Below are 14,935 nucleotides of genomic sequence, written 5' to 3'. Positions count from 1 at the left end.
AAACCCCATCGCTACTAAAAATACAAAATTAGTCGGGGTGGTGGCGCATGCCTGTGATCCCACCTACTGGGGAGGCTGAGGCAGGAGAATTGCTTGAACCTGGGAGGCGGAGGTTGCGGTGAGCGAGATGGCGCCATTGCACTCCAGCCTGGGCAAAAGAGCGAAACTCTGCCTCAAAAAAAAAAAAAAAAAAAAAAGATTCTTGAAATTCGATTCAATTTGCTAATATGCTGTTACAAATATATAAACACTTTTTAAATACTTGGACGGATAAATATTTATATTTTTATCAATACTTTTTTCACATTATTAATTGGATCAGTCTGTAATTTTATGTAAATTGCTAGCAAAATGATTATAGCTGACAAAATCAGGAAGTGTGTTGTTAACTTCCTGACTTCTTATATTTCAGAGAACGAAGAGTTGAACCATTTAACATGAATTGGGTAAATAAGAGTGTCCCACAGGAGTTCATTCTGTTAGGTTTCTCAGATCAACCATGGCTAGAGATTCCACCCTTTGTGGTATTTCTGTTTTCCTATATCTTGACAATCTTCGGCAATCTGACAATAATTCTTGTGTCACATTTGGATTTCAAACTCCACACCCCTATGTACTTTTTTCTTAGCAATCTCTCACTCCTGGACCTTTGCTATACCACAAGTACAGTTCCACAAATGCTGGTAAACATATGCAACACCAGGAAAGTAATCAGTTATGGTGGCTGTGTGGGCCAGCTTTTCATTTTCCTGGCCTTGGGTTCCACAGAATGTCTTCTCCTGGCCATCATGTCCTTTGATAGGTTTGTAGCTATTTGTTGGCCTCTCCATTACTCAATTATCATGCACCAGAGGCTCTGCTTCCAGTTGGCAGCTGCATCCTGGATTAGTGGCTTTAGCAATTCAGTATTACAGTCCACCTTGACACTTAAGATGCCACTGTGTGGTCACAAAGAAGTGGATCACTTCTTCTGTGAAGTCCCTGCTCTGCTCAAGTTGTCCTGTGTTGACACAACAGCAAATGAGGCTGAACTATTCTTCATCAGTGTGCTATTCCTTCTAATACCCGTGACACTCATCCTTATATCATATGCTTTTATTGTCCAAGCAGTGTTGAGAATCCAGTCTGCTGAAGGTCGACGAAAGGCATTTGGGACATGTGGCTCCCATCTAATTGTGGTGTCACTTTTTTATGGTACAGCTATCTCCATGTACCTGCAACCACCTTCACCCAGCTCCAAAGACCGGGGAAAGATGGTTTCTCTCTTCTATGGAATCATTGCACCCATGCTGAATCCCCTTATATATACACTTAGGAACAAAGAGGTAAAGGAAGCCTTTAAAAGGTTGGTTGCAAGAGTCTTCTTAATCAAGAAATAAGAAATATGCAAATGATAAGCTAAAGACACAGTGCTTACTTACCTTACTAACTTCTCCGCAAGTTGTCCTATTTTTGTCATTACTATAGAGAACTATTGTAATCTCCCTCAAAGAAAATTTCCTTGACAAAAAGCTATATTTGTTTCTGTTGCCTAAACATTTTCATTGAACAAGCCCCCAGAATTGGCCTTCCAATGCACCAAAAACTGTAATCACAACATTTTCAAGGTTTGTCACACTTTACATCAATGTTTGTACAATTCAGTGTAAACTAGACCTTTCTGATCCAGAAATCATCTCTTCAGTAATACCCACACGCACACACACATACACACACACACACACACACACACACACATAGAAACAAAGATGTAAAGGGAGCTTTTGAGAGGTTGCTTGCAAGGGTGTTAATAAAAAAACAAGGAATTCTCAAATTATAGGCCTTTTAAAGACTTCAATTTTACATAGCTTATAATTTATTTCTCTCCAAATTGCTTTATTATTACTATTCTTAGAAAAACTATTATAGTGATCTTCAAATAAAATGTCGACAGAGAACTATATCCGTTTTCTACTGCCTAAATATATTCATTGCACAAGTCTTGAGAACTGATCTTTTATGAACTCTCAAAATAGCATAGCCTTGAAATCTTTAAGGTCTCAAACATCTTAGCACTAGTCTGTACGCATCGGGAAGAGTCTTAGACTTCTCTGAAACCAGAATAAAAGCTTAGAAATTCTTTCCCCAGAAACAAAACATTTTGATACATATACACATGCCCTCATCCTTACACACACACACACACACACACACACACACACACACAAACTCCATGGCACAAATTATTTTTCAGACAATTATAGATCTAACGGAAGTATCCAAAACCTTGTCTTAATTTTCGCTATAAGGTTAACAGCCCTAGCTTAAATTTTAACACTATTCGCACATCAACACAATACTAAAATCCACAACAATTCTGCACTCCCCAGTTTTAGTTAGATCTTCCGTTGTTTCTGTACTTCCCACTTCTAAGTTGAAGTGTCCTATTCCATCTATCAAATAAAGTTGTAGCTACATTTTAGACTGAAATCAAATGCCTGCTTTTGACCTTTTAAGATGATTCCTCTACTGTATATATTAACTCTCTCCTTTTAACCTCGAAAGCACTTATAGGGGCTGGGCGCGGTGGCTCATGCCTGTAATCCTAGCACTTTGGGAGGCCAAGGCAGGCGGATTGCCTGAGGTTAGGAGTTCGAGACCAGCCTGGGCAACAATGGTGAAACCCCGTCTCTACTAAAATACAAAAATTAGCCAGGCATGGCGGCATGCGCCTGTAGTCCCAGCTACTTGGGAGGCTGAGGCAGGAGAATCGCTTGAACCCAGGAGGCGGAGGTTGCGGTGAGCTGAGATCATGCCACTGCACTCCAGCCTGGGCAACAGAGTGAGACTCCGTCTCAAAAAAAAAAAAAAAGAAAGCACTTATAGGTTAAGTCATTAAAAAAGCACATTATATAATGATGTCCACAGCTTGTTTAATGCACATTTCTTGTACAAAAAGAAATGCTTATTAATTTCATGTTAGTTCCCTCGAGGTAGCATAGATCATAATTTCAACTTCTTCCATATGGCCTTCAGAGCCCATAAAAGTGCTAAAGAAAATAAACACTATAAGTTTGTTATTTCGTTGACTTTGTGAGTTACACTATAATTATATTAACTGCTTCTTCATTATTATTCTTTTTCCAATTTTTTCTTTTATCAAATGTCATAAAAGTATAAAATGCAATAACTAAGAAATACAATTAGAATGTTTTACTTGAAAACCTTACAGTAACAACATAAATTTCAGCATAATTCTAACCCAACATGGTGGATCTTAAAACTTTAACTTGCATCAGAATCATCTGTAGAGCTTTTAAAATTCAGATTGGTGGGGGTCACCTACCCCCAGACCTTTCAATGCAGTAAGTCTGGGGTGGGGCCTGATAATTTGCATTTCTACAAATTTCCAGGTAATACTTATGTTGCCTGTCAGGAGACCACACTTTAGGAACAGCTGTGCTAACAGTTAAAATAAATAGTTATGTTGCTTGTTGAGTTTCCATCCTTTATTTTTAGAAATGAGTTATAACTTAAAGGAAAAATAGGAGCAAAACACTAATAGAGTATATTGAAATATGAGGGGACATTCCTTAATAAAAATGCATTCATATCTTAAAGTCCAACTAAATGATATACCAGATTTCCAGAGACAAATTTTGATGTCAGCTCAAAGGCAATGTCAGGGTCCTTTAAAGAATTATGAGAAAATAGTAGAGAAACCAGAGTGATGGAGATTGAAGTATTTTACATTTTTTAAAATGAGCCATCAATTGATCTAATAAATTGCATATTGGTAAGTTCTAAAGCCATATGACAAAATTTTATGTATATTTTGCCATCAGTTACTTGTGACTATATACATATATATTCTGGCTTCATTTAGAACGACAATTACTAAACTATTTTATAGAGGTATGTATAATAATTTTTTTTTTTTTTTAGATGGAGTCTCACTCTGTCACCCAGGCTGGAGTATGGTGGCGCGATTTTAGTTCACTGCAACCTTCGCCTCCTGGGTTCAAGCCAATTCTCCTGCCTCAGCCTATGGAAAGTAGCTGGGATTACAGGCAAGTACCACCAAGCCTGGCTAATTTTTGTGTTTTTGGTAGAGACAGGGTTTCATCATGTTGGCCAGGCTCGTCTTGAACTCCTGACCTCAGGTGATCCACCTGCCTTGGCCTCCCAAAGTGCTGGGATTACAGGCGTGAGCCACTGCACCCAGCCTACAATTCTTGATTTCTTTTTTCTTTTTTTTTTAATTCAACTTTTATTTTAGATTCGGGGGTACATTTGCAGGTTTGTTACCTGGGTATATTTTGTGATAGTGAGGTTTTGGGTATGATTGATCTTGTCACCCAGGTACTCAGCACAGTACCAACAGTTAGATTTTCAACTCTTGTCCCCCACCCTGCCTACCCACTCTAGTAGTCCCTAGTGTCTACTGTTGTCATCTTTATGTCCATGAGTACCCAATGGTTAGCTCCCACTTAAAAGTGAGAACATATGGTATTTGGTTTTCTATTCCTGTGTTAATTCACTTAGGTTAATGGCCTGTAGCTGCATGTTGCTGCAAATGACATGATTTTTTCTTTATGACTCATAGTATTCTGTGGTATATATGTATACCACGTATATCCTTATCTAATTCACTGTTGGTGGGCACCTAGGTTCATTCCACGTCTCTGCTACTGTGAATAGTGCTGTGATAAATACACGAGTTCATGTGTTTTTTTGTAGGATTTGTTTTCCTTTGGATATATACCCAGTAATGGAATTGCTGAGTGGAACAGTTTTAAGTTGTTTGAGAAATCCCCAAACTGCTTTCCACAATGGCTGAACTAATTTACTTTCCCACCAACAGTGTATAAGTATTCGCTTTTCTCCACAGCCTTGCCAGCATCTGTTGTTTCTTGACTTTTTAATAATAGCCATTCCAACTGGTGTGAGATAATATCTCACTGTGGTTTTGATTTGCATTTCTCTGGTGATTAGTGATGATTAACATTTTTTCATATGTTTGTTGGCTGCTTGTATGTCTTCTTTCAAGAGGTGTCTGTTCATTTCTTTTGCCCATTTTTAATGGGTGTTATTTGCTTTTTGCTTGTTCAATTGTTTAAGTTCCTTAGAGATTCTGGACATTATGCCTTTGTTGGATGCATAGTTTGCAAATATTTTCTCCAATCCTGTAGGTTGTCTGTTTACTCTGTTGGCAGTTTCTTTTGCTATGCAGAAGCTCTTTAGTTTAATTACGTCCCAGTTGTCAATTTTTGTATTTGTTGCAATTGCTTTTGAGGACTTAGTCATAAATTATTTCCCAAGGCCCATGTTCAGAATGGTGTTTCCCAGGTTTTCTTCTTCGATTCTTGTAGTTTGAGGTCCTACATTTAAAACTTGCTTCCATCTTTAGTTAATCTTTGTGTATGGTGACACATAAGGGTCCAGTTTCATCAGTTTCATTCTTCTGTATATGGCTAGCCAGCTATTCCAGCATGATTTATTAAATAGGAAGTCCTTTCTCCATTGCTTATTTTTGTCAATGATCAGATGGCTATATGTTTGTGACTTTATTTCTGAGTTCTCTATTCTGTTCCATTGGTCTATGTGTCTCTTTTTGTACCAGTACCACGTTGTTTTGGTTACTGTAGCCTTATAGGATAGTTTGAAGTCGGGTAATGTGATGACTCTAACTTTGTTCTTTTTTCTTAGGATTGCTTTGGGCAGTGGGGCTTTTTTTTGGTTCCATATGCATTTTAGAATAGTTTTTCTACTTCTGTGAAAAATGATGTTCGTAGTTTGGTAGGAATAGCACTGAATCTGTAGATTGCTTTGTGTGATATGACCGTTTTAACAACATTGACTCTTCCAATCCATGAGCATGGAATGTTTTTCCATTTGTTTGTGTCATCTATTATTTCTTCAGCAGCGTTTTGTAGTTCTTCTAATAGAGATTTTTTTTTTTTTTTTTTTGCACAGTCTCGCTCTGTCGCCCAGGCTGGGGTGCAGTGGTGCGATCCCGGCTCACTGCAAGCTCCGCCTCCTGGGTTCACGTCATTCTCCTGCCTCAGCCTCCAGAGTAACTGGGACTACAGGTGCCTGCCACCACGCCGGGCTAATTTTTTTGTATTTTTAGTAGAGGCAGGGTTTCACCTTGTTAGCCAGGATGATCTCAATCTCAGTCTCCTAACCTCGTGATCCGCCCACCTCGGCCTCCCAAAGTGCTGGGATTACAGGCGTGAGCCACTGGGACCGGCCTAATAGAGGTCTTTTACCTCCTTCATTAGATGTCTTCCTGGGTAATTTTGTGTGTGTGTAGCTATTGTACATGGGATTGCCTTCTTGATTTGGCTTCAGATTGAACATTATTTCTGTATAGAAATGCTACTAATTTTTGCATGTAAATGGATCCTGAAACTTTACTGAAGTAGTTTATCAGTTCCAGGAGACTTTTGGCAAAGTCTTCAGGGTTTCTAGGGATAGAATTACATCCTCAGTGAACAGAGATAGTTGCACTTCTTTTTCTATTTGGATGTGTTTTACTTCTTTCTCTCGCCTGATTGCTCTGGCTAGGACTTCCATAAATCTTGATTTCCGAATAGAATTTGCAAACAATTCTTATTCTACTTCTGTACAATATGGAGCAATAATGACCAAAATGTTAAAGCAGTTCCATTTGTCCCTATCTTTTTGTAAAACCTCACTCAGAAGGTGATTAATAAAACACTATCACCAGGAAAATATTATTATTATAAGACTTAAGTGTTTTATCCTACTAGAATATGCACTTATAAATAACTTGCATGAATTTAAAGAGAACAGACTTCATAAGTTAAAAATGACACTAAACTTTGGGAAAGTAATAATTCTAAAGAAGTCAGAAATAAAATTAAAAACTAAAAGCAATAAATAAAAGGATGAAATTTCACGTAAATCAAGACAAACACATTTACTTCAATTATATACTACACAATAGTATTAATAGAAATATGATTGGCAGTGAATCCCATACCAGCTAAGACATATGGATAATAAAACATGTAGATTATTGGCTTTAGTTTGAGGATTTATATCTTAAGAGATACATTATAAAACTAAAACGCCTACACAAAATAATGACTAGAGAATTGAAAAATCAGAACATCATGCCTCTTGAAGAATTATTGAAGGCATTGATTTTTTCAATGCTGGGTAGAAAATGCTTTGTCAAATCATGAAGCAGTAGCTTTCTTCAGATATTTAAAGGGAAATCATGTGCATAGCTTAGTTTGTTTCATAAAGGTTAGAAATTCTACTAATGCATAAAAATTAAAAAGTAGATCTGAGCATGATATAAGGACACACACACAGACACACACAAATAGATGTTATACCATGATGAAATAGCTGACCATTTCTGGCAATGAGGGAAAATAGAATTCTATATAAAATAGAGATTGAATTAAACAATCTCCCTAATGTCTTTCCTTTTTAAATTCTGTTTTAGGAATTTCCTTTTGTGAAATAACATTTGTGATAACAATTTCTGTTAATGACCAAAGAAACAAAAGCAGCAGAGAAAATGATAGATATAACTAAACCTTTGGAATAATGTCATGTAAAAGAAAATGAGTTGATTCCAAGGAAAGAACTGGATGGAAGCTATTCTGATTTAGCATACAGAAGTCAACGCTAGAAAACATGCAATGGCTTGAATGGGTAAATATCTGTGGAGATGATTTTCAAATATGAGAAGTAGTCCAAGGGAAGTTGGACTACGTGACTTATAAGATCCCTTTCAAGATCCCTTCCCATCCAAAAAGTGTATGGCTCTGTCAACTACAATATAGGAGAAATTTGGTTAGATTTTAAAAAAACTTCCTGAAGATAAAAAATGGGGTATAATGGAATATTTAAATAAAGGATACAATGAAGTAATCAACTGTATCAGTTTCCTAGGGCTTTCATAACCAATTGCCATGTGCTTGACGGCTTAAAACAATAGAAAGTTATTATCTCACAGTTCTGGAAGCCAGAAGTCTGAAATCAAGGTACTAGCAAGGCCATGTTCTCTCTGGAGGGTGGTGGGCGGGTGGGCAGACGAGGTGTGGTGGTGGTGATGAACTTGTTTCTGCTTTTTTTGGTTTCTAGTGACTATTGGCATGCCCTGCTCGTCCCTGTCTTGTGGCCACATCACTCTCAGCTCTGGCTTCATTTTCATCTCTTTCTTTTCTGTGTGAGCCTCAGTCAAATCCCTCTTTACCTGTCTCTTACAGGGATTCATGATGGCATTTAGAATTCACTCAGATAATCTAGAATAAATCCCTCCTCCCAAGATTCTTAATCACATCTTTCTCCATATAAGGTAACATTTGCAGATTCCAGTGATTATCACGTAGACATATCTTTTGGGAAGGGCCATCATTCATGGTACTGCATCATCTGTATCACTTAGGGCTATATAGTCCATCATCTTCCAAAGAAAAGAGCATAAAATTTACTTTTGAAGGATCAGATTTTTAAAATTTTAGATTCTTAAGTAAATTAGCAGGAATCCAACTTTATTCCTACTTGTAGTATAATTACTATCTATCATGAGAATTCGTAAACTGTATACATTTTCCTGTTTAAAACAACAAACACATAGATTATATCATTTTTCAGTACATACACTGAGTTGACCACAGGGCAAAAATTGGTGAAAAAATAAAATCTTTTTTGCAAATATAAGAGATCAATATAGTTTTTAAAAGGTGCATAAGTATTAGCACCATATGGATAGTGGAATTATTAGGAAGATAATACCGTCTGTCTCTCTGTGTATAATTTAAATATAGACACAAAATACACTGTCATATTTATCGTATTTTACTTTTCTAAATTATTTACATTAAGAGTAACAATCATATTCCCATAAATATGTCACAGGTTTTTTCTTTAAACATCATTTCCAGTACCAAAATGTGTCCCACATTATGCTCCAACAAAAAGACACAGATCATCAGACTGATAAAAAAGCAAGGCCCACTATATGCTGTCTATAAGAAAGGTGCTTTAAATATAAGGACATTCGCCGGGCATGGTGGCTCACGCCTGTAATCCCAGCACTTTGGGAGGCTGAGGTGGGTGGATCACTTGAGGTCTGGAGTTTGAGACCAGCCTGGCCAACATGGGGAAGCTCCGTCTCTACTAAAAATATGAAAATTAGCAGGACACGGTAGCAGCACACCTGTAATACCAGCTACTTGGAAGGCTGAGGCACTAGAATCGCTTGAACCCGGGAGGGGGAGGTTGCAGTGAGCCATGAAACGTGCTACTGCACTCCAGCCTGGGTGACAGAGGGAGACTCTGTTTCAAAAAATATATAAAATAAAATAAAAATACATATATGTGTGTGTGTATGTGTATATATATGTATATATAATGACACACATAAGTAAATAGTAAAAGGTTGGAAAAGGTAGCCACAATAATATCAATCAAAAGAATTGGCTATATTATTATATATAGTCAGCGCAGGCGCCCGCGACCCGCGGGGCGGAGGTGCTGGCCCAGCCAGAGCAGTCCAACCTCGCCGCGGAGACCGTGCGGGAGCCGGGCCGCCCACACGTGGGCCAGCCTCCAGTGTTGCAGGAGACGCTTTGAAGTTACAGTGAAAGGGATTTTTTTCTTCCTGAAAAGAAGGGAAGAAGGCTCTATGAAGAGGCTCTATTCAATAAGAACGGAAAGCTACCTAAATCTTTTTGAAAACACAGCCTATGGTATTAGTTGGATTCCTGAAAGACGACAAAGCCTTCCTAGAGACGACAAGGGTCCTTTTTGTACGCGAGGCATTGGTGGTTCAGTGGTAGAATTCTCGCCTGCCACGCGGGAGGCCCGGGTTCGATTCCCGGCCAATGCAGTGACAACGTTTTATTCTTGAAAACTACGTATTCTATTTCAGAAGGTGGATATTTTGCCTATGCTTTTTTTTCCTTACTCTTACATTTTGACTACATGATAAAGCAGGCAGGCCAGCGACATGCTGTTTTCTTACAGAAACATCGAGGTGTTTTTTTTTGCTTTCAGAATGTTTGATACCAATGCACGCTGAACTCATCCTCATGTTTGCAGCATAAATAGAACTTGTGGCCCTTGGTGGGGTGTGGAAATCAGATTTATTTAACCATACCAAAAAACCAAAATCCCCACCAAGTTTTGAGGAAAACATCATAAAGAATTCACTGCAAAAACCCCATACCGTAGGGAGCAGAGTGGCGCAGCGGAAGCGTGCTGGGCCCATAACCCAGAGGTCGATGGATCGAAACCATCCTCTGCTATTTTTTTTTTTTTCTTTTTCTAAAAAGATACTTACGACTTACTCTCACCAACCTTCCTTCCCTTGCTAGCTCAATCAAAGGAAAAGTGACAGCAAATGGAAGTATTCACATTCCTTCGAGGAGAAAATCAGGAAGCAGCTTTCAGTTAAGAAATTAGAGGTACCCCATCTTACAGAGCAGGAATTGATACTAAGTCCATGAGCTGAAATATCTCCACCTCAGCATACTACCAGTTTGTAAACTATAATTTAAGTTTAGAGTTTCAAGTTTACAGGTAGCTAATTTTTAGAGATTCAGTTTAAGAGAACTGGAAGTATTTATTTTATTTTTATTATTTTATATTATATTTTATTTGAGACGGGGCCTCACTCTGTCACTCAGGCTGGAGTGCAAGTGGTGCGATCATAGCTCGCTGCAACTTCGAACTTGTGGGCTTAAGCAGCCTTCTGAGTAGCTGGAGCTACCGGTGCTCCCCACCTAGCCCAGCTGAATTTTTTTTTTTTTTTTTTTGGAGAGATGAGGGGTGGGAGGAAGGTGTCTCACTTTTTTTGCCCAGTCTGGTCTCAAACTCCTGCGCTCAGATGATTATCCTGCCCTGGCCTCCCAAAGTATTGGGATTATAGGCGTGAACCCTCTCGCCAGACCGTGAAGTTATTTTGAATAACAACTCTTCCAAAAAATGTCTTGCTCCTAGTCTGTTTTCTTCCTTAGCACTTATTACTATGCAGCATATTGTGTCTTTATTGATTTAGTATTTTCTCTCTCAAGGGAAGTAAATTTACAAGGACAGATTTTTGTGTTTTGGCATTGTGGTTGCCATCATACCTAGAACAAGGCCTGGCACATCTTAGATACTGGTGAGTTGGTAAATATTAGTTAATAGCCACAATTTCCAATTCACCAAACCGAAACATCAGTATTCCTCATTACTCACCATCTTATTTCACCTTTTAAAAAAGTATAGAACAGTTCAAAAGTGACCACACGGATTTGATCTATTATTTAACATCATGACATGTAAACTACAAGTCTCTTTTATATTTAGAGAAAAGAGGAAAACACTCATGAAATTTAAGTATTCTTCAACTCCATCCCCAGAGCTGTTATCGACTTTCTCAGGTCAAGTCTATTATGACTTTGATGTTCATCTGTCCCATTTCATTTTCACTCTTGCTTATATTTAGGCCCATGGCAATACAATTTTTTTTCTGAGACAGTCTTGCTCTGTCGCCCAGGCTGGAGTGCCATGGCACCATCTCAGCTCACTGCAACCTCCACTTCCTGGGTTCAAGCAATTCTCCTGCCTCAGCCTCCTAAGTAGATGGGATTACGGGTGAGCACCACCACTCCCAGCTAATTTTTTTTATTTTTAGTAAGGACGGGGTTTCACCATGTTGGCCAGGGTGGTCTCAAACTCCAACACTGTTCTCAATAAGAAACTTTCTAATCGCACAGATAATCAGAGGCACATGTGATTTATCTAAAAGAAAAAAAAAAAGCCAAGAAAAATGGAACTCTACTTTCTATTTTCTCCTGGATCCTATTCAAGAAATGAATTTTCAGTTTGTTCTTGGATATTGTGACTGTAGACAGAGCCTCCTTGCAAAGTAGTGAATTCAATTTACCTCCTAATCTTGTACAAGGCTGCCATTCTTCTTTCTGTATATAGTTTCCTATTAGCAAGCACGAAACTGAAAAGAGAGCAGCTATATAGAGATAGTCATTTTGTAAAGACAGACACTTTGGGGCCTGAGAGCACACTGTCACTGTATTGTGAAAGTTGTCAGAATCAAAATGTAATCACTAATGTTAAGAAAACTCTGACAAATAGAGCCCAGGAAGGCCATGAGGAATGGGTTTTTATATTTGTATGTCTGACCATAAAAACTATCACAAAACATTGTAAAAACCACAACCTTGTATAAAGGCCCTTGCAAATTTACACAAAAATATTTTTATAAGGACATCCATCCACTAACTGCCTGTCTAACCTTGAACTGGTGTTACCTTTGTTATTGATCTTGTCGATGAAAAGAGTCAAACCCTGTAAAATATTTGAAGAGATTTATTCTGAGCCAAATATGACCATGACCTGTGACACACCCCTCAGGAGGTCCTAAGAACATGTGCCCAAGGTGGTCGGGGCACAGCTTGGTTTTATACATTTTAGGGAGGCAGGAGACATCAATCAAATACATTTAAGAAATACATTGGTTTGGTCCAGAAAGGCAGGATGCCCAGGCGGGGCAGGAGTATTTGGTGGGGGGTTGGGGTGGGGTGCTTCCACGCTACAGGTGAATTTAAATGTTTTCTGGTTGACAATAGGTTGAATTTGTCTAAAGACCTGGGATTGATAGAAAGGGAGTGTTCAGGTTAAGAAAAAGATTGTGGAGACAAGTTCTTTTGAAGTCTTAACAGTGGCTGCCCTTACAGACAATAGATGATAACAAATGTTTCCTACTCAGATCTTAGTTAATCTCTTTAGGATTGGGAGGGTCTGGAAGAAAAAGATCTAGCTATGTTAATAGAGATTCTTTACAGACACAAATTTTCCCACACACAAAAAAACAACTTTGCAGGGCCATTTCAAAATATGGCAAAGAAACGTGTTTTTTGGTGTAAAATATTTTGATTTTGTTCCTTGTCTCATAATGTTTTATGCCAGAGTCAGGTTGGAAAGTAAGTCATGATATATAGGGTTAAATAAAACCCATCTGATGAGAATTTATGATTTGTAGGGTATGACTCCCCAGACCCCTTAGATGGGAATTTGGGCAAGATAAAAATCAGAGTTTAGTCCTCAATCTTTATAGTCAAGGATAATTCTTTCTAAACAATTATGTAAATAATTGATTTTTTAACCTTGTCTTTTTTACCTTCTTATATACTCAACTTGTTTACTCTGGCATGCATATTCCCATTACAATGCTCTATTCCCCCAAAATATATTTTCTTTTAGAGAGCCTCCCTCTGTTATTTACGTTGGCAGTGTAGAACTACTTTTTCCATGATTGAAACAAATCTTATCATATGTCACATTTGTTAGTGATAGCTTCATGTGATCCATATGGATGAGATCTATTTTCTGAAGCCAACTATTTCTTCTGGAAGAGACTTTGGAAATCACTTTTAGTTGAGGAAAAAGAGACCAGGAAGAACAGACAATCCAGTAAATTACATAAAATGAGGTGATGGCAGCCAGGGTGAGTAGTGGATAGAACTTAAACTTTCTAATTCCTCAAATTATTAATCCTCAGTTGCCCATTTTATTCTTTTGGATGCCAACTAAAGAGATTTTCAAACCTCAGAATTTCTTAGAGACACCTGGAGACTCCTTGTGTGGGAGACTATTTCTCTGGCCAAGAACTGGTCAGGTTTGGAGGAAAAGGGTACTGAGACTAGCTTTCCTCTCTCCCCACCTCCTTTCCACATTCATCACTCGGAATCATTCAGCATTTTATCAACTCTCTATAACTTAAATTCTTTCTCTATTTAAATAGAGGAGTAAGGAGAAAGGGGAGTTGGAGCGACCTAGGAAGGGTACTATAATGAAAACAGGAATGGACTTTCAGAATAGATAGTGGCCTATCTGGAGGAGGAGCCAATTTCTAGTCTTTTCTCAGTTCCAATTCTGTTGCTGTTAATCTTCCCAAGATAGATAAAAATTCCTAGGAAGAATTTTCATGATTAATTGACTTCCTTCTCCTGGAGAATCTGCATTTAGTCAAATAAAGGAGATTCAGAAAAAGCCCCTCTCTGTGCATTTGCTATTTCCCAAATAACTTTAGTGGGAAGTAATCAGCATAACAATGCGGCATACTTTGGGATGATATTTCCTGGACTCCTTCAGTGTACATTATAGAGGCAAGAGGCCAGGCACGGTGGCTCACACATGAAAATCCCAGCTTTCAGAGGCCAAGGTGGGCGGATCACTTGAGTCCAGGAGTTCCAGACCAGCCTGGCCAACATGGTGAAACCCCTTCTATGAAAAGCACAAAAATTATCTGGGCATGGTGGTGCATACCTGTGGTCCCAGCTACTTGGGAGGCTGAGACATGAGGCTTAAGCTTGGGAGGTGGAGATTGCAGTGAGCCGGGATCATGCCACTGCATTCCAGCCTCAGCAACAGAGTGAAGGCAAAAAAAGGAAAAGAAAGAAAAACTCCTTGAATTACATTACACAGTAAAGGAAAGCTTCCCCTTCACCCTCTGAAGGTTTGCTGAAAATCACTGACTAAAGGCAGATGAATAGAAGAAAAAAAAAATTATTTGATCACAGTTGTACATGACATGGGAGCCCTTCAAAATGAAGGCCTAAAGATACAGGGGAAATTGTCCACTGTTTTTAAGGTTCTATAAAGTATGGACAGCCTTGTAGAAATGATTGGACATGAAGGGTAGGATCTAATGATAGTAAACAGAGTAGGGAAACCCAGCAAGGCCTGTCTGTCCAGATTCTTCTTGGCCTCTCTGAGCAGCATTCCTTCCTTCTGGGTATGGGGCAGGTCCCTCTCTGAATAGGGGTCTTATGACCTACAGTCAAACAAGGTAGGGCAGATAATTTCTGACCATAAATGGCCAGTTTTCATACAAAAAGCCTTGGGGAATAGGGTGGGTGAGGGGAGCTAGAGTAATATTTGTAGGTTTTACTGCTGGCTTTGG

At 38.6% G+C, this 14,935-nt stretch overlaps 1 protein-coding gene and 2 non-coding genes across 3 annotated transcripts; all 3 read left to right on the top strand.

Annotated features, from left to right (window-relative positions):
- The first annotated feature begins 360 nt into the window (after positions 1 to 360).
- Positions 361 to 1,627, top strand: LOC101129546 (olfactory receptor 2B2). Its single transcript, XM_004043480.5, has one exon. It carries the CDS (start codon positions 438 to 440, stop codon positions 1,377 to 1,379), a length of 942 nt encoding a protein of 313 aa, XP_004043528.2. The 5' UTR covers positions 361 to 437; the 3' UTR covers positions 1,380 to 1,627.
- Positions 1,628 to 9,785: 8,158 nt separating this feature from the next.
- On the top strand, positions 9,786 to 9,856 carry TRNAG-GCC (transfer RNA glycine (anticodon GCC)). Its single transcript has one exon. It is a non-coding gene; the product is annotated as a tRNA-Gly (tRNA).
- Positions 9,857 to 10,202: 346 nt separating this feature from the next.
- On the top strand, positions 10,203 to 10,274 carry TRNAM-CAU (transfer RNA methionine (anticodon CAU)). The gene has a single exon. It is a non-coding gene; the product is annotated as a tRNA-Met (tRNA).
- The last annotated feature ends 4,661 nt before the right edge of the window (positions 10,275 to 14,935 follow it).

The sequence above is a fragment of the Gorilla gorilla genome, chromosome 5, assembly GCF_029281585.2.
Source record: "Gorilla gorilla gorilla isolate KB3781 chromosome 5, NHGRI_mGorGor1-v2.1_pri, whole genome shotgun sequence".
In the NCBI taxonomy this organism is placed as follows: Eukaryota; Metazoa; Chordata; class Mammalia; order Primates; family Hominidae; genus Gorilla; species Gorilla gorilla.
The sequence above is the reverse complement of the archived record's forward strand: the minus strand, read 5'-3'. Positions and strand labels throughout refer to the sequence as shown.

Excerpts from the sequence above, each read along its gene's own strand:
- LOC101129546 (XM_004043480.5), top strand. The coding sequence starts at position 438 with ATGAATTGGGTAAATAAGAGTGTCCCACAGGAGTTCATTCTGTTAGGT.